The following is a 14108-nucleotide window of genomic DNA, read 5'->3' as shown; positions in this document are numbered from 1 at the left end:
GGTCGCTACACAGAGGACGATGCTGATTGATAGTTGTACCAGATGCAAGTGAAGTATCTATCGTCCGAGATCGATGATGATGTCCCACAATTCCCACAACAAGGTTGACGTCGAGGTTCCCCTTGCTCCCGGAGCCACGCGCGTCACACACAGCACCAGCCAGCCAGTGCAAGGTCGAACCAACGTTACCACAACCCCGGCAACGTTTATGGAATAGGATCATCCACGAGTCACATCGTCAGGACGAGATACGATCTCGCATAAGCAATCATGATCTGAACCTTGTATTGGGTGGTCAGCTAGGCAGATCAGAGAGGAGTCACTTCGACGCCACTGCGAGCAAGTGATTGGTCGGGCATACATGACACGGACAACCTTCCGGCCGGATCCGAGTGACGGCAGAAAGGCGGCCTACGTAATCAGAATTCGAAAACAGTAGATTTTGGTGACACGTCATAGATCGGCTCGATGGCTTGACTTCTTATCAAGATATTCACCCTCGCCCCGCGCGTCGGTCATTTGCAAATCACACAACTTTCGCTTTGCGCTTAAGACCCGTCTGCGCTTCTTTCTTGGTCATCCATAATTCTCGCGCGCGTCTCGTTTGTTGTCCTGGCTAGGGGATGCTGTCGCTCGAAGCTCTCGCTCGCTCTAGGGTGGGTGACGCCTCCACCTCCCAGTGTTGCTCGCTCTCGCCCGTCTCGCTCTCCCCAGCCGCAACCGCCGACGAACCCCCTCCCATCCTGGAGGTGGGATCATCGACCCTCGAGTTGAACGAGATCGACACCTCAACGCCCAAGAGGACCGTGACCTGTTTTCCGTCTTGTTCGTGTGTTCGGCAAACCATCAAGAAAAAAACCTCAGGTATAGCAAGAAAGAGTGTGTAGTTGCGTGAGTATCGAAACTGTCCCGGCCGGGTTGGAACGAAAGAGACGACGAGCAGCGAGCAGCCAGCAGAGCAGGAGAGAGTGTCAAGGAGAATAAGGAAGAGGAAATGGACCGGACGAACAGATGGATTAGGTGCGAAGACTATAGGGAGGAGGAAGGATAAAGGCGCTGGACGGAAGGATGTCGAACGAACATAAGGACGGTGAAGGAAGATAGGATCTCTGGAACGACCTTCAACAATCGATTAATCAAGCGTGGACGACCACGTTACGACCCAGGACGTACGATACGACGAGCGAGAGCACATAGCCCAGCCTCGTTTCCTGCATCCTTACCTCCACCCCATCAATCAACATGACTTGGAGGAACGGTACGATGAGCTTCTCTCGGATCAACCTGTTCTTGGGCGACCACTTCCGCCGATCCGAAACCACACTCCAGAGATCGGCTCGTTTGCGATTTATCGAAGACGAAACCGAGCGAAAGCTTCATTCTCTTCGCGACAAGCGAGAACGATCGGACCTCGATCTTATCGGATCCATAGGCGTCATCCTCGGCAGATTTGATCACGATCCGGATATTCTGCTGTCGATCAACAAACGACGATACCCCCCACACCGCCCTCGTTCGGCATGCAACACGGTCTTTACCGTTCGATCTCACACTGGCATACCTCGACAGATACGAGAGAGAACCAGGTCACAACTGCCAAGGAGAGGCCGAGAGGACCGAGTCGGAATGGTCGGGAAGGCGGGAAGAGGGTTCCACGGTCGGCTCGATACCTTGACCTCTGACTACTGAAGATATACGGAGTCCAGGTGGATAGCGGAAGAACCATCCAAGACGTTCTCCCGGATTGACACTCGCTGCTCGCTCGCTCGCTCGCTCGTCTACCTGGCCTTTCTTTAACCTGTTACTACGACCACCTCAAGCTGACCATCCCGCATCCTCTCACTTTGCGTCGCTCGCAGAAAAATGGCCCGATTCACCGAATACTCGATCCTCGGCCGATCCCTCCCTACCGAGTCCGAGCCCACCCCCAAGCTCTACAGGATGAGGATCTTTGCCCCCAACCAGGTCGTCGCCAAGTCGAGGTTCTGGTACTTTTTGAGGCAGTTGAAGAAGGTCAAGAAGGCCAACGGTGAGATTGTCGGAGTCAACGTCGTGAGTAGCCGCCAGACGCCCTCTACGTCAAGTTGGATATACCAACAAAAAGGGAATCGCCGGCTGACGAGAAGGACGATGATGTGACGCACCACGCAGATCCACGAGAAGCGACCCCTCAAGGTCAAGAACTTTGGTATCTGGCTCCGATACGACTCTCGATCGGGAACCCACAACATGTACAAGGAGTTCAGGGAGCTCTCCCGAGTCGGTGCCGTCGAGGCTTTGTACCAGGACTTGGCCGCTAGGCACAGGGCTAGGTTTAGGTCGGTCCACGTGAGTCCAAGTCCAGGGTTGGGAGCTTTTTGTTTTGGCGAGATCGAGCGGGGAGCTGATGGAAAGATGTTGCCGTGTAGATCTTGAGGGTCGCCGAGATTGAGAAGAAGGACGACGTCAAGAGGCCTTACATCCGACAACTCTTGGAGCCCGGTCTCAAGTTCCCCCTTCCCCACAGGCGTGAGTTTCGGCGTTTCCCTTGCCCGAAAATAATTACCCGTGAATATGTGAGACTGACTTGTTCTTTCGGGAGCGCTCGTAGGCACCACCTCCAAGGGTTGGTTCGCTGCCAACAGGCCCGCCACCTGGGCTTAAGCGGGATGCTCGATCGAGCGTCTGGTCTCTTGGCCGGACGCTCGTTTTGGGTCTCTCGATTTGGCTTTTAGGGAAGAAGATGGAGTCGAGGATCGTCCAGACCGGATGAACCTCGATGAGAGCAGGGATGAGTGAGAAGGGGCAAGGAAAAGGGAAACGTCCGGATTATAGCGGGGTGGGGGGAAAAGAGAGATCAGATCGGTCATTACATTACGTCTCTGCTTTTTTTCGTTTGTCCCCGTTTGAGGGCTCTCCCTTTTTTTTGTCTACCTTTTGACTCTGATCATGAGCGGATGGGATGAAAAGCACAACCACCAACATTTCACGGGCCGTATGAGCCGTCCGGATCGGATTGCGCTGTGGTGTCCAGAGCTTTGAGCCTCGTTGATATTGTTGTTGCGTTGTTGCTTTTCTTGACTGTTGGGACTTGTACGTCTTGAAGACTTTAGCGAATTCGTCATCACGTCTTCGAGGTCGAGATCCCGATTGAATAACGGAGCAGCGAGCAGACAACATCCTTCTTCTACCGTATTACCATCCCACAACAAGACTCTCAGTACATCAGCCACCACCTCCTCTCACCTCGCTCTTGCGCCATGTCAGCAATCCCACCCGACACGGACCAATACTTCATATTTCACGGTACAGGCACGTCCTCGGCGATCCCCCTGTTACCGTGTATCACCTCGGCCGACGACGTAAGGGATATCCAATGCGGAGCTTGTCGAGCTTGTGTGGATGGGACGGTCCGGGATGGGTGGAAGAATGTTAGGGGGAATACTGGGGGTGTTTGGAGGAAGAGGGGGGAGGATGGGGTTTGGAAGTGAGCCCCGCTCGTTGTTGGGTGGATCATGGGCTGAGGTTCGAGGGGATATGGAGAATGCTGATCGAGAGCTGGATTTCTGGTGCATGTTGATTGCAGGAACATCGTTATCGATGTAGGAAAGACTTTTAGACAGAACGTAAGTCTACCTACATCCTTTCCGCCCGTCTACGATCTTCAGGGGGAATTAGATCATGACCTCGTTATCGATACCCATCTTGATAGGCCTTGCGGATATTCATGGAACATCGGATCAGAACGGTAGATGCTGTTATTCTTACTCACGGTCATGCGGATGCCATCGCGGGACTAGGTCAGTAGGATGTCTCCTCACTTCCAATAACCAGTCCATTATCCTGGCATCTCGACCTTTAGCTGACTGTCAATCCCTATCCTATCGTAATACCCTTAGACGACCTCCGAGCGTTCAACCAACCCTCAACCCCCGGAGGCCCTAAACCACCCCCACTCCCCATCCACCTATCGCAACAGACCCTGAACGCGATCTCGGAGCAGTACCCGTACTTGGTCGATAAGAACCGGGCGACGGGTGGGGGGGACGTGCCGACGTTGGATTGGAGGGTTTGGGGGGATGAGTGGTGTGAGGATGAGGGGGATGACGACGAGGGGCAGGAGGAGATTGTGGTCGCTGGGGTGAGGGTGTTGCCGCTCAAAGGTGGGTCGAAGTGGTCTTTTTCACGGGGATGCTATGAAACGAGGGAAAGGCAGCTCCATAGCAAAGAAAGAGAGAGCTGAACTGATCGATGCCACTGGGGCGATGGTTCTTGGATCACAGTGCATCATGGGAAATACTTTACACCGCCCGAAAAGGCACAACGGCTGGATGTACCCGTCACTCAAGGCAATAACACTCCGGTCTCTGCCAAGAGCCGAGAATCGTTTGCCACTACCACCTCGACTACGGCCGCGAACCCGAACACAGAGAGCAGAGCCGACCTCGATCCTATCACCGCCCCGGTTTCAACGACCTCCACAACCTCGGCACTAGAAGGGATAGTCGGCAAGCTCACCGGGTTGACAGGACTGTCCGGAGTGACGGGCTTGGAAGACCTGGTAAAGAGCACAAAGAAGAAGAACGAGGGAAAGCCGGGAGAGACGCCGTTCTGGTGTTACGGATTCCTGTTTGAAGGCAAGGTCTTGTACCTCAGCGATACGTCGTTCGTCCCGACCAGAACGTGGGATAGGCTTTACAGGGCCGTCGGGGGCGACGATCAAGGACGACGAGGAGCGCAGAAAGTTGGGAACGGTAGCGACGGTACGACTGGGGCGCAGCCGAGATTATTGCCCTTTTCGCACGATGTACCCGATCTCCCGGAAGGCAAGATCCAGACCTTCATACTGGATTGCTTGAGGATACAGGATCATTCCAGTCACCTGTCGTACGTGCAGGCGTTGGCTCTGGCGATGAAAGCGAAGGCCAGGGAGACGCTTCTGGTCGGTTTTACGCATCCGGACCCACATGCGTTATGGGAAGATATCGGACGGGTCGTCCAAGGCCAAGGGGAGGATTTGGAGACGGACATGACATCGACCGGGGAGGGAGAGGAAAGGGAACAAGACGAGCGCGAGTTGAGAGCGGCGAAACGCGAGTTTAGGCGCAAGATCGAAAAGAGCGCAAAGGATCAGGGGTTGGAACACGTCTGGCGAGAAGCGCTCGAGTGGAAGGGGTTCGTCCAGCCGGCTTTCGATCGGCAGGTCGTCAGGTGCGATTGAAGCGCGCGGTCTTTCGGAGGATCGTTTGCTTGTGGGGTTGTGTGAGAAATTACGAAATTGACTGTTCGATAGACTTCTCTAGATGTGTGTCGTGAATCGTACATCTTATGCAATCGCGGCTACATGACCGATAGATACATTACGAAAGACATTCGCGACATAGACATCCATACATTCTCGCATGGTTTCCAAATGCTGATATAGATTGAGGTCTAGCTATATGTATCGTGCTTCAGGCCCTAGAGTTCCTTAGCTTTGCCCGCAATCTGGCCATCTTCATCCTCGTTGTGACCCTGGGTGCGTTCGTCGTCGTCCTGCGTGGCTAGATGCTTGTATCCGGTCTCGCTCTTTTCGTTCCCGTCCTTTTCGTGGTGATCGGCGAGGTATTGGCAGGGTAGTTGTGGATTAGATGAGAGCAGTTGTCGATGGAATTCGAGCGTTTTTCGAAACAAGAAATCATCAAGTTACGCCAGCCCTTGGGAGTGAGCGACTACAAAGCCGGGGTTGGGCCACGAACGATCTCACAGAACGACCGTAGCGAGACGGTTCTCATCTCATCGGATACGCGACGAACCCGAGGTGTTGTGCAATTATAGGCGTCAAAGATGCAGTTGACAAGGACCGTAAGGGTCTTGTCCCCACGGAATCGCTTGCGAACCTCCTGTTGGACTTGCCGGCTGGCAACCAATACCTGCATTTCGATGCGACACACAGTTTCTTCGAACGAGTGCTAGTGGCGAGCTTGAAAATGTGAGGCGACATTTCACAGGAGCAACCAATCTCTCACCGCCGCGCTTGTTGGAGCGGACGACCTGTCATGACGACCGGTGCAGCTTCGCTTACCCGCACATCTGATCCAGGACGTCCGTGCCGACTCGATTCGCCGAGTGAGGGCTAAGCGTGCGATGATGTGATGTGGATTCAATTTGATGCTACATTCGAGTCGTTACAACCTCCCCCCCCTCCCTCCAAGTCCGTCCGGGGCTCTCAGATGGCAAAGGGCTCGTTTTCTTCCTTCTCGAGAATTCGAACTGCCCCGGTCTGTACCCTTGGGGGGTGGGATGATTTCGACGCTGGGTTCTGAGACCTTTGTTCGACCGTCCTTTCCCTCGTCTTCAGGAGGAGTCCGGATCTTATATCCCTCTTCCTCTTCTCCGTCCCCTAGAACTTCAGAGGACCATAATCGATCCTACATCTCCTGCTACTTCCCCTTTTCTCTGACAACTATGTGCTGTTCTAATGGCTCAAAAACCTCCTCCCGACCTTTCTCCTCCGGGTCAACATCCCCAATCCCAACCTCCCCCCCCTCAACCTAGCCAAGAACCCGTGTTTCCTCTTCCTCTTCCGTTGAGAAGGTTGGTATTCCGCTCCGTAGGCTTTGAAGCGGAGTTGTTGCAACAGAGGAGATGGAGATGATGAGAGAAGGCTAAGGCTAGGGGAGGGCGTATGGGAGGAGGTGTGGGATTTGGAGGAAAGGAGGGATGTGGTTGTAGGGGATCGGAAGGTGATCAGCCGGGAGGGGGTTATGAACGATGGGATCGTCGAGGTCGAGGTCGGGGTGGTTCGGACCGAGATGATACTGGAGGTAGAGCTGGATGCGATCGTCCGGCTCGACCGGAGGGACGCGGCGAGCGTCGTCCAAGGTAGTGTACGGGGCATGATTCGAGTCTGATTTAATCTAAAGGTGGTCCGAGATGGAGCAGGACGAGGACGAAAAAGGATAAGCGATCGTCGTCGAGAGAACACGGAGTAGGAATCGTCCTGGCTTGCCTGGATTAGACTACGAAGACGATTCCAGAATACGAGTGGAGATGATAGCTATTACTGCGAGCGAGCGATGGCTGGTGAGAGAAGTTTGACCTTGATGAGGTCGAGGATAGGTATACTGTACCGACCAGGATAACTGTCCCTTTTTGTCCCGCGTCCCCAAGAAAAAGGGACAGTTGTCCCATGTCCCCGAGGAAAAATCGCTAAGATTTGCTTCCGATATGCCGTAAAACGCTAGAATTTGCTTCCGGAATAGCGTTTTCGCTGATTTTCCGGAAAAGGGACACTTTCCTGGGGAAAAGTTGATTACATAAGCAAAACCAAAAAGGGACAGTTATCCTGGTCGGTACAGTAATCCATCGCTCCCTTTGCGCGCTTTTCCTCTCCCACAAACGACAGATTACGTAAGCGGACGATGGTGGGTGTCCATCAAACTTGACCTATTCGATATGACGATGATACTACTACTATGACAGCACATAATCTACAACGACAGGTAATAGTAGATGCATGTACAAACGATTCCCCTTTTTCCTATCCTTCTTGGCGCTGTGCTACCTCATCAACCCCTTGTGTCGATCCGAAAAAACAAGACGTGTCATGTCGTTTATGCGTCGTAGGCGACTCGCGCTCCGCCCCAGGCGAAAGGGTATTTGGACTGATAAAAGTTTCTCAAGCTCGACCGGGATGCCAGGCGGGAGATGGTCGCGAACGATCCACCCAGCTATCAGATCCGACGACAACGACAACGACAACATTGCATCAGCGTTTTCGTTTGAGGGGGAAACGTGTTGTAGAAGTAGAGGAGTAGGTTGGGGGGGGGGGGGGGGGGGGGACTCACCACGACCTTGTGCAACCCGTCGAAAAAGTCGGTACTATACCCCGGGTAGACCTCGGACGTCTCGAACCCGGGCAAACCCTCGAAATCGGTCGAGGTCCATTCCCAAACACCTCCATTATGACCGTACAACGTCCTTCCACACGAATCCACCCGGGTGTTCGTAGCCCTATCCACCGAGTTTTCGAAAAAAAATAAAAATTAGAACCCATTATTGCATTTGTATGTCTTGGACCATGTGCGACCTCGATTCGATCTGATCTGATCGGCGACTCACGGGATGGGGTGCCACCGCTTGACCCCGACGTTACCGCTCAGCCCAGCCGGTCTTGGGCCGACGTCGGACTCCCACAACATCCTCAATTCGGGCTCGGTCGGGATCCTGCCTCCTTTCCACTTGGCGTACGCCGTCAGCTCTTCCCCGCTCGCCATCAGGGGCCAGTGTTGGGCGACGTCCATGGAGACGGGGCCGTAGAGCGTCTTCACCCGAGGTTCTGTCCCTTCAGAGGAGGAGGATGGGTGCCATGATCCAGGGATCTCGGTGATCCCGACCTGTCGCATGTAAATCCAGTAATCCCCATTGCTTATGGGCAGACTGTCGACCTTGAACCCCTTGACACGAGCTACATGTCGCGGGTTCTCATTATCCCACCCGAACTCGTGGTTCTTCCACTTGGTCGGATCTGAGTCCGCGAACAGCTTGTCCTCGGACTCTCGGTCGTCGTGACCCAGTTGGACCTGGCCGCCTTCGATCTGGAGGACGATGTTCTCTTCTCGGGTCGCGTCCCACTGTTTACCGAGTTCTTCCCAAGACGGTCGAGGGAAACCGGGCGGGGGCAAGGTCTTGCTCGACTGGATGAGCATGTAGAGCAGGGTCTGAAGCGATCATGATATGTTGTGTAAGAATCTAGGTAATCAGAACGTCTTGCGAGTTGGACAGGGCTCACCTCGGCGTGGAAAGCTTCGTGCTCGTAGGTCATCCACAAGATCCGGTCGGTACGGCGCGTACGAGCCCTCTTGCCACTTTCCAGATCGTCGTATAGATCGAGGACTCGTTGTCTGACGCGGTCGCGGAAAGACAAGATCTCTTGGAGAGCCGGCCAATCCTCGTCCTTCTCAGGTACAGCTGAATGGTCCTGCATGCATGACCAGCTCGAGTCAGTCACAAACTCCACATTAGCTAGATCAGGGCGCGGGTGCCTGCTCACATGACATTCGTTCGGGTCATCGACGTGCGGATCGATGCCTCGCTCAAAGATGTCCTTGAATCTTTCCGGTTCGGTATGCTTTCCATCGGTCAGGCGGGTGAGGTGGATGTCTTGGAAGGTCGGGCTGTATAGCAGATCATTCAGCAGGAAGTTTTATGGGCAGTGAGAACGCAGTCTTACATATGACCCAGATAGAACAGACCTGTGTACAATCGCCGAGATCCAGATCAGCGCCCGTCAACCGAAAGCCCAAGCTCAAATCTTACATTTGTGCCTAAGATCGATAGGCTTCTCGTGCAACATCGGCTCCGGGATCATGCCGAGGGTGATGGTATCCCAGAGCTTCCAGAGCGCCGACCATTCATCCCTGGTAGGCACACTACCGAATCGCTGATCTTCGAGCGGCTCGCTCCCCTTCTTCGGTGCCAATGTCTTGGCCGGGAAGAAGAAGGGCGGCTTTCTGAGCAGCCACAGTCGGTAGTTGCTGTTAGGATCTTGCCAATACTGAACCGCAACGAGGCCGGCCTGTTCGAACAGCTCGAGCGATTCCGTCATCGAGTACTGTCGGTCATCGAACGCCGAATCAGGGTCAGTCCGCGCCCACGACAAACAAGATCCGTTCCATTACACACCTTCAGACTCCACTCGATGTTCAGCAGCTCGCCCTTGGCGACCGTGACAGACTCGCGACGCCCATTCTTCTCGGTCCAGCCGACTTCCTGATCCTCGTTGGACCCATAGTAGGCTTCGTGTCGACCCATCTTGACGTTGTACCTGCTCTTGTAGCTCCAGCTTTCTCGTCTCAGCGTGGACGATGTGCGTCGTTTGGGCGACGTCGGTATGTCGTCCTCCACAGCGTCCTCCATCTCGAGCGCTTCTGACGCCACATCGATACCGTGCATGATGAAGTCCCTCGTTTTGCCCTTGGGGTCGTCATAGGCGACCTCGACCTTGCGCTTTCCCTCTTCGTACCGGATGTGGGAAGGAAGGTGGCCGTTCACGGCGGTCTCCTTGTCGGAAGAAGACGGTCGGCCATCAAGACCGAGCAGGAGACTGTCGGTCGATCCTGGTCGGAGAGGCAAGCTGGCCAAAAAGGGACCGGCCGACTCTCGGTCAAAGTTGCCGAGAGAAGATCCCAGGAAGAGGAAATGAACCGGTCGACGCTCATCGTCGGTTGAAGTCTGCTGAGGAACGCTCGGCTCGGACGATGATAAAGCTCCTAGCTCCCTAGCTTCCTTTCGGAACAGCTCAATCCGGCCCAAAGCATAGGCCTGCCACCACCGCAACGAACATCAGCCTTCCGGATTTCTTTCGTTCACATACGCATCGACCCGACCTACCAAGTAATCAAAGTCCAACTGCGCCTCCTTGCCGCTGGCGAGCGCCTCGATCTGTTCTTCTCCCTGGACGATCCCCCACAAGGTCCAGAACGCGCTCGATGCCGGACTCCACAACCGGACCTCCCGCTCAAGGGCGTCGATCCGGGCTCGATCGACCTTGGCCATGTCGTCGATGCTCTCGTGACCGTTCCGCGAGTCCATGTGTACGGACAAGTAAGCGCGGTACCACTTTTCACGTTCCTCGGCCGAAGGGTAAGGGCCGTGATAAGTCAACGAGTGCGCATGGGTCTCGTGGTGGTAGTCGGCCTGCCATTCGTGGAAATGGTTGGCGATATCGTATCCTCGGTAATTGGGCGCGGCGTATTCAAAGTCGATGACGATGAGTTGGTGGTGCTTAGGGGCACCAGGAGGGAGCGTCTTTTCCAGCTCGAGGATGTTACCATACTGCGTGTCGTTGTCTGCGGTACATCATCTCCCTCGTCAGCTCGAAATTTCAGGCTGCACCAACCCTCAGACTCACGACAAAACACCCTAGCCTTTCCCTTGCCCTCCTGAGCGTTCACCCACTGGATATACTCTTCGATCTCAGCTTCCAACCTGTCCAACCCGAACTTTTGCAAAAACTCTCTGCCCTCGGGCACACTCTCCAGTGCAGCGGCCGACTTGACGGCCAACGGGATCCATTCTCTCAGTCTCTGCCAGACGGTGGGTTCGGACCGATCTTCGAACCCGAGCGCGTCTAGGTCGACGGAGTGTAGTTCCCTCATCCTCCGGGCGATAAGTAAAGAACATTCGGGGTCCCGCAGATGAGTCGGGGTGAGCGCGTGGGAGGGGAAAAACTGTTCGACCCGTCCGTTGGTAAACGTCCCCTCGATCCTGGGTCCGAGGCCGTAATCGGTAGACAGAGTGTGCAAGATCCTCAACTCTTCGTCCCGTTCAATCAAGGTGCCCGTGGAAGGTCCGTATACCCTGATCAGCAAGGTCGGCGGCGTCACCGCGCTCTCACCCGACCCTGATTGAAGAGACTCGAGACCGGGAATCTTGGGGGTGAGCATGGGTGACATGGTAGGTTGGGTAGCCTTGTCGGTCGGGTTGAACGAGCAGAAAAATACGGCGTTCGTCAACGCTCCAGAGACCTTGAGGAGGTGCACGTTGTGCTTCTTGATCGTCGACGAGGACCACATGGGAAGGCGCTATCGGGGATCGTTCGCAGTTCAGCCTCTTTTTCGAGCTGACAAGTTATTCGAACTCGCTCCGACTCACCAGCTTCCGCAGCATATCCAGGATATCCTCCTTGAACCCATCCCGCTTCCACCCCACCGGGTCCAAACTGACACCAGCATGTCGGACCCCCTTGACCTTCGGCCCAGCTCCAGCCCCACCGCTCGTCTCGCTCCTCGTCGTCTCCGCATCCGAATGATCCTCTTGCAGCTCTACCAACGGTCCGTCGTCCAGGGAAAACGAGTTGAGGGATGACATGCTAGTTCGTCGCCTCGGGCCGGATTGGGAGCGGGATAGTTGGTGCGTCGTCCGGGGGAGGAGCAAGGGGGAGGCGAGCGGTCGGCTAGAACGGCGTTGTTGTTGGGATAGGGTTGAAGCGGCATCTTCAGCCAGCTGGGTGAAAGAAGCCGTACTAGGCGTCCGAGCGGCAGTGGTCGGCGTCACAGGTGCGGGAGACTCGGTGATCCGTCCTCGAGATTCTTGAGCGGCCACGCTAGCCACCCCGTTAGAGTTTCCGAAATAATCGCTCTTCTCCCTCGGAGGATTACCAGGTCTATCTTCGGCCACTTCCACCTTGTCCTGCCGTCCCTGCTCATCTCGACCTCGACCTCCCCCGACCAACCCACCCCGCCTGACAAACTCGATCCCCCTTTCATAATCCCCCCAAAGACCCTTGACCGCGATTTTCCCTCGGAAGAGCTCCTTGTTGGTACTCTCCAAGCTGTCCAGAGTCCGGACGAGCTCGGGGTGGGAGAGGTCTAGGGCGTGGTAAGTTACCGGAGGAGGGGAGGAGTTGGAACTAGGGGGGACGGAGGAGGCGAGGGCGGAGAGGAAGTGGGAGGTCTTTCGGAGTGATCTGTTCGATGTCGATTTTGATGGCGATGGCGAGATTTCGAGTGGGGATTCGGGGTCAGTATCGTCGTCGTCAACGAGATTACACTTGACACTTGAGAGTGTGATTATGACGACCATAACACAACAAAACAACTCACCCAGCACCGAGCTCGACGATATCCCACCCCTTCCCTTCTCCCTTACCTTTTCCCGCAGCAGTCACATCCTTCTGATTCTTATTCTCTCGCTCGCCATCCAACCCTTCTTCCGCGTTCACACCCCCGTTCCACCTCCCTACCTTCACATCCCCCCATTTCTCGTCCGTCTCCCCGTCGTCCTCCCTGTCTATTCGCGGGGAGTGGGAGTCGTTTTGAGGTGGTTGGTCGTCCTGTCGAGGAGGTGGAAATGGTGTTTGATGTGGTGTTTGAGGAGAAGGAGAAGGGAAACCCATCTGCGCTGCGATCTCCCGACTGTGCGTCTTGAGGAGTTGGAGTTCGGCTTGGTAGAGGTAGTATTCGGGTGCTTCTTCTGTTATCTGGTCGTACAGCCTGCGCGCACCCCCGAGACCGATCGCCATACGCATATGCATACAGATACAACATGGTTGTCAGTTTACGGAACACCAACCAGAGCAACCAAGACCGAAACACAATCACACGTAAAAAGGGACTCACCTCAACCCCTTCTCATCATAAAGCACCATCGTAGGTAAACTCCTCTTATACCTCCATTCCTTGTCTTCTTCTTCCTCTCCGGGGATGATATCCTGGGGCGTTCCACGGAGACCTTTGATGATCTCTTCTCGGAGGGATTGGCTGCCACCCCCATTCGCTGGTGCCGAGGAGGAGGTACTGGGGAGGGAGGGGAGGGGGATGATGTCCGGGGACATGGTGCGACGGTGTGATTAGGTCGTGGGTTTCTTTCCTCTGAACTTCAGAAGGTTGTTGTTGTTAAAAGGCAAGAGATCGAGAAGAGTTGAAGTTGAAGTTGCAAGTGACGACCTCGAGCATATGAACATGACATGAGCCGAGGATGAGGTGTCCCCCCATCTCCCCTCTCATCGATCGATTTGCTTCCGCATAATGGCCGTCATCCCCGCTTCGGACGTTTTTCATCTGATCATCCCCGCCGAAGAGCGATCGAAGGAGAGGAGAGGATGGGGGCTACGTCATCGATAACGGCAGAGCCAGCGAGGGTGCGCTTCGATCAGCAATCCAGTGATCAGTAGACCAGTAGATCACCTGGCAGCTGGCAGCTGGTTATGCTAGTCATGCTGATCATGGAATTTGTAGCTCAACGTCAACCCCGCCGAAGACGCTCGACGCTCGGCTCGGACCACAAGAGATGGATGCGTTGGGGGTATCAGCGCCCATGAAAGGGCAAAAAGAAACGAGAAAGGGGTTAAGGGTTTCGAACCGGCGTTCCCCCGCCGACACGCCAGACAACGGTAAAAAGGCATGTCTTTAGTGTTGCGCTATTGCACGTTCAAAAGTCTGACGGTAGATACACAACTGCTAGTAAGAAAGATGAGCCGGTCAAGAGTGTCCTAAATTAGACGCATCATGTAGCCGATAACATCCTACCCGGAACAGCATCGCCCACAAAGAGAGCTCATCGATAGACCCACTATACCACTTGTCCTGCTCCATTCCGGCTGTTCCCAACGAAACCCCACCTGAAACGCACGCATGAAGGCCGGG

The 14108-nt window shown here is 54.9% G+C and overlaps 4 protein-coding genes across 4 annotated transcripts; 2 read left to right on the top strand and 2 right to left on the bottom strand.

The window, feature by feature from the left end:
- The first annotated feature begins 1849 nt into the window (after nt 1-1849).
- HD553DRAFT_79878 (ribosomal L18ae/LX protein domain-containing protein) lies at nt 1850-2941 on the top strand. Its single transcript, XM_046184499.1, has 4 exons — nt 1850-2052; nt 2152-2328; nt 2409-2508; nt 2591-2941. The coding sequence occupies exons 1-4, from the start codon at nt 1864-1866 to the stop codon at nt 2641-2643; spliced, it is 519 nt and encodes a 172-aa protein (XP_046034634.1). The 5' UTR covers nt 1850-1863; the 3' UTR covers nt 2644-2941.
- A 144-nt stretch (nt 2942-3085) lies between these two features.
- Nucleotides 3086-5418, top strand: HD553DRAFT_315432 (uncharacterized protein). Its single transcript, XM_046180479.1, has 5 exons — nt 3086-3466; nt 3566-3605; nt 3692-3779; nt 3879-4142; nt 4263-5418. The coding sequence occupies exons 1-5, from the start codon at nt 3240-3242 to the stop codon at nt 5198-5200; spliced, it is 1557 nt and encodes a 518-aa protein (XP_046034633.1). The 5' UTR covers nt 3086-3239; the 3' UTR covers nt 5201-5418.
- A 781-nt stretch (nt 5419-6199) lies between these two features.
- HD553DRAFT_79867 (ribosomal protein) lies at nt 6200-7080 on the bottom strand. The gene has a single exon (XM_046184498.1). The coding sequence runs from the start codon at nt 6857-6859 to the stop codon at nt 6437-6439; it is 423 nt and encodes a 140-aa protein (XP_046034632.1). The 5' UTR covers nt 6860-7080; the 3' UTR covers nt 6200-6436.
- Nucleotides 7081-7574: 494 nt separating this feature from the next.
- HD553DRAFT_329419 (uncharacterized protein) lies at nt 7575-13297 on the bottom strand (the record flags this gene model as incomplete). Its single annotated transcript, XM_046181921.1, has 12 exons — nt 7575-7691; nt 7809-7974; nt 8083-8681; nt 8753-8941; nt 9014-9137; nt 9194-9215; nt 9280-9574; nt 9646-10194; nt 11617-12153; nt 12193-12430; nt 12567-12956; nt 13083-13297. The coding sequence occupies 12 exons, from the start codon at nt 13295-13297 to the stop codon at nt 7575-7577; spliced, it is 3441 nt and encodes a 1146-aa protein (XP_046034631.1).
- Nucleotides 13298-14108: the final 811 nt, after the last annotated feature.

The sequence above is a fragment of the Filobasidium floriforme genome (assembly GCF_021052385.1).
Source record: "Filobasidium floriforme strain CBS 6241 chromosome Unknown HD553scaffold_18, whole genome shotgun sequence".
Classification (NCBI taxonomy): Eukaryota; Fungi; Basidiomycota; class Tremellomycetes; order Filobasidiales; family Filobasidiaceae; genus Filobasidium; species Filobasidium floriforme.
Note: the sequence above shows the minus strand (reverse complement) of the source record. Positions and strands in the feature narration are given on the sequence as shown.

Coding starts and splice junctions, on each gene's coding strand:
- HD553DRAFT_79878 (XM_046184499.1), top strand. CDS start 1,864: ATGGCCCGATTCACCGAATACTCGATCCTCGGCCGATCCCTCCCTACC. Junction 2,053..2,151: donor AGATTGTCGGAGTCAACGTC/GTGAGTAGCCGC, acceptor CGCACCACGCAG/ATCCACGAGAAGCGACCCCT. Junction 2,509..2,590: donor GTTCCCCCTTCCCCACAGGC/GTGAGTTTCGGC, acceptor GAGCGCTCGTAG/GCACCACCTCCAAGGGTTGG.
- HD553DRAFT_315432 (XM_046180479.1), top strand. CDS start 3,240: ATGTCAGCAATCCCACCCGACACGGACCAATACTTCATATTTCACGGT. Junction 3,467..3,565: donor GGGGAGGATGGGGTTTGGAA/GTGAGCCCCGCT, acceptor TGTTGATTGCAG/GAACATCGTTATCGATGTAG. Junction 4,143..4,262: donor GAGGGTGTTGCCGCTCAAAG/GTGGGTCGAAGT, acceptor CTTGGATCACAG/TGCATCATGGGAAATACTTT.
- HD553DRAFT_79867 (XM_046184498.1), bottom strand. CDS start 6,859: ATGCCCCGTACACTACCTTGGACGACGCTCGCCGCGTCCCTCCGGTCG.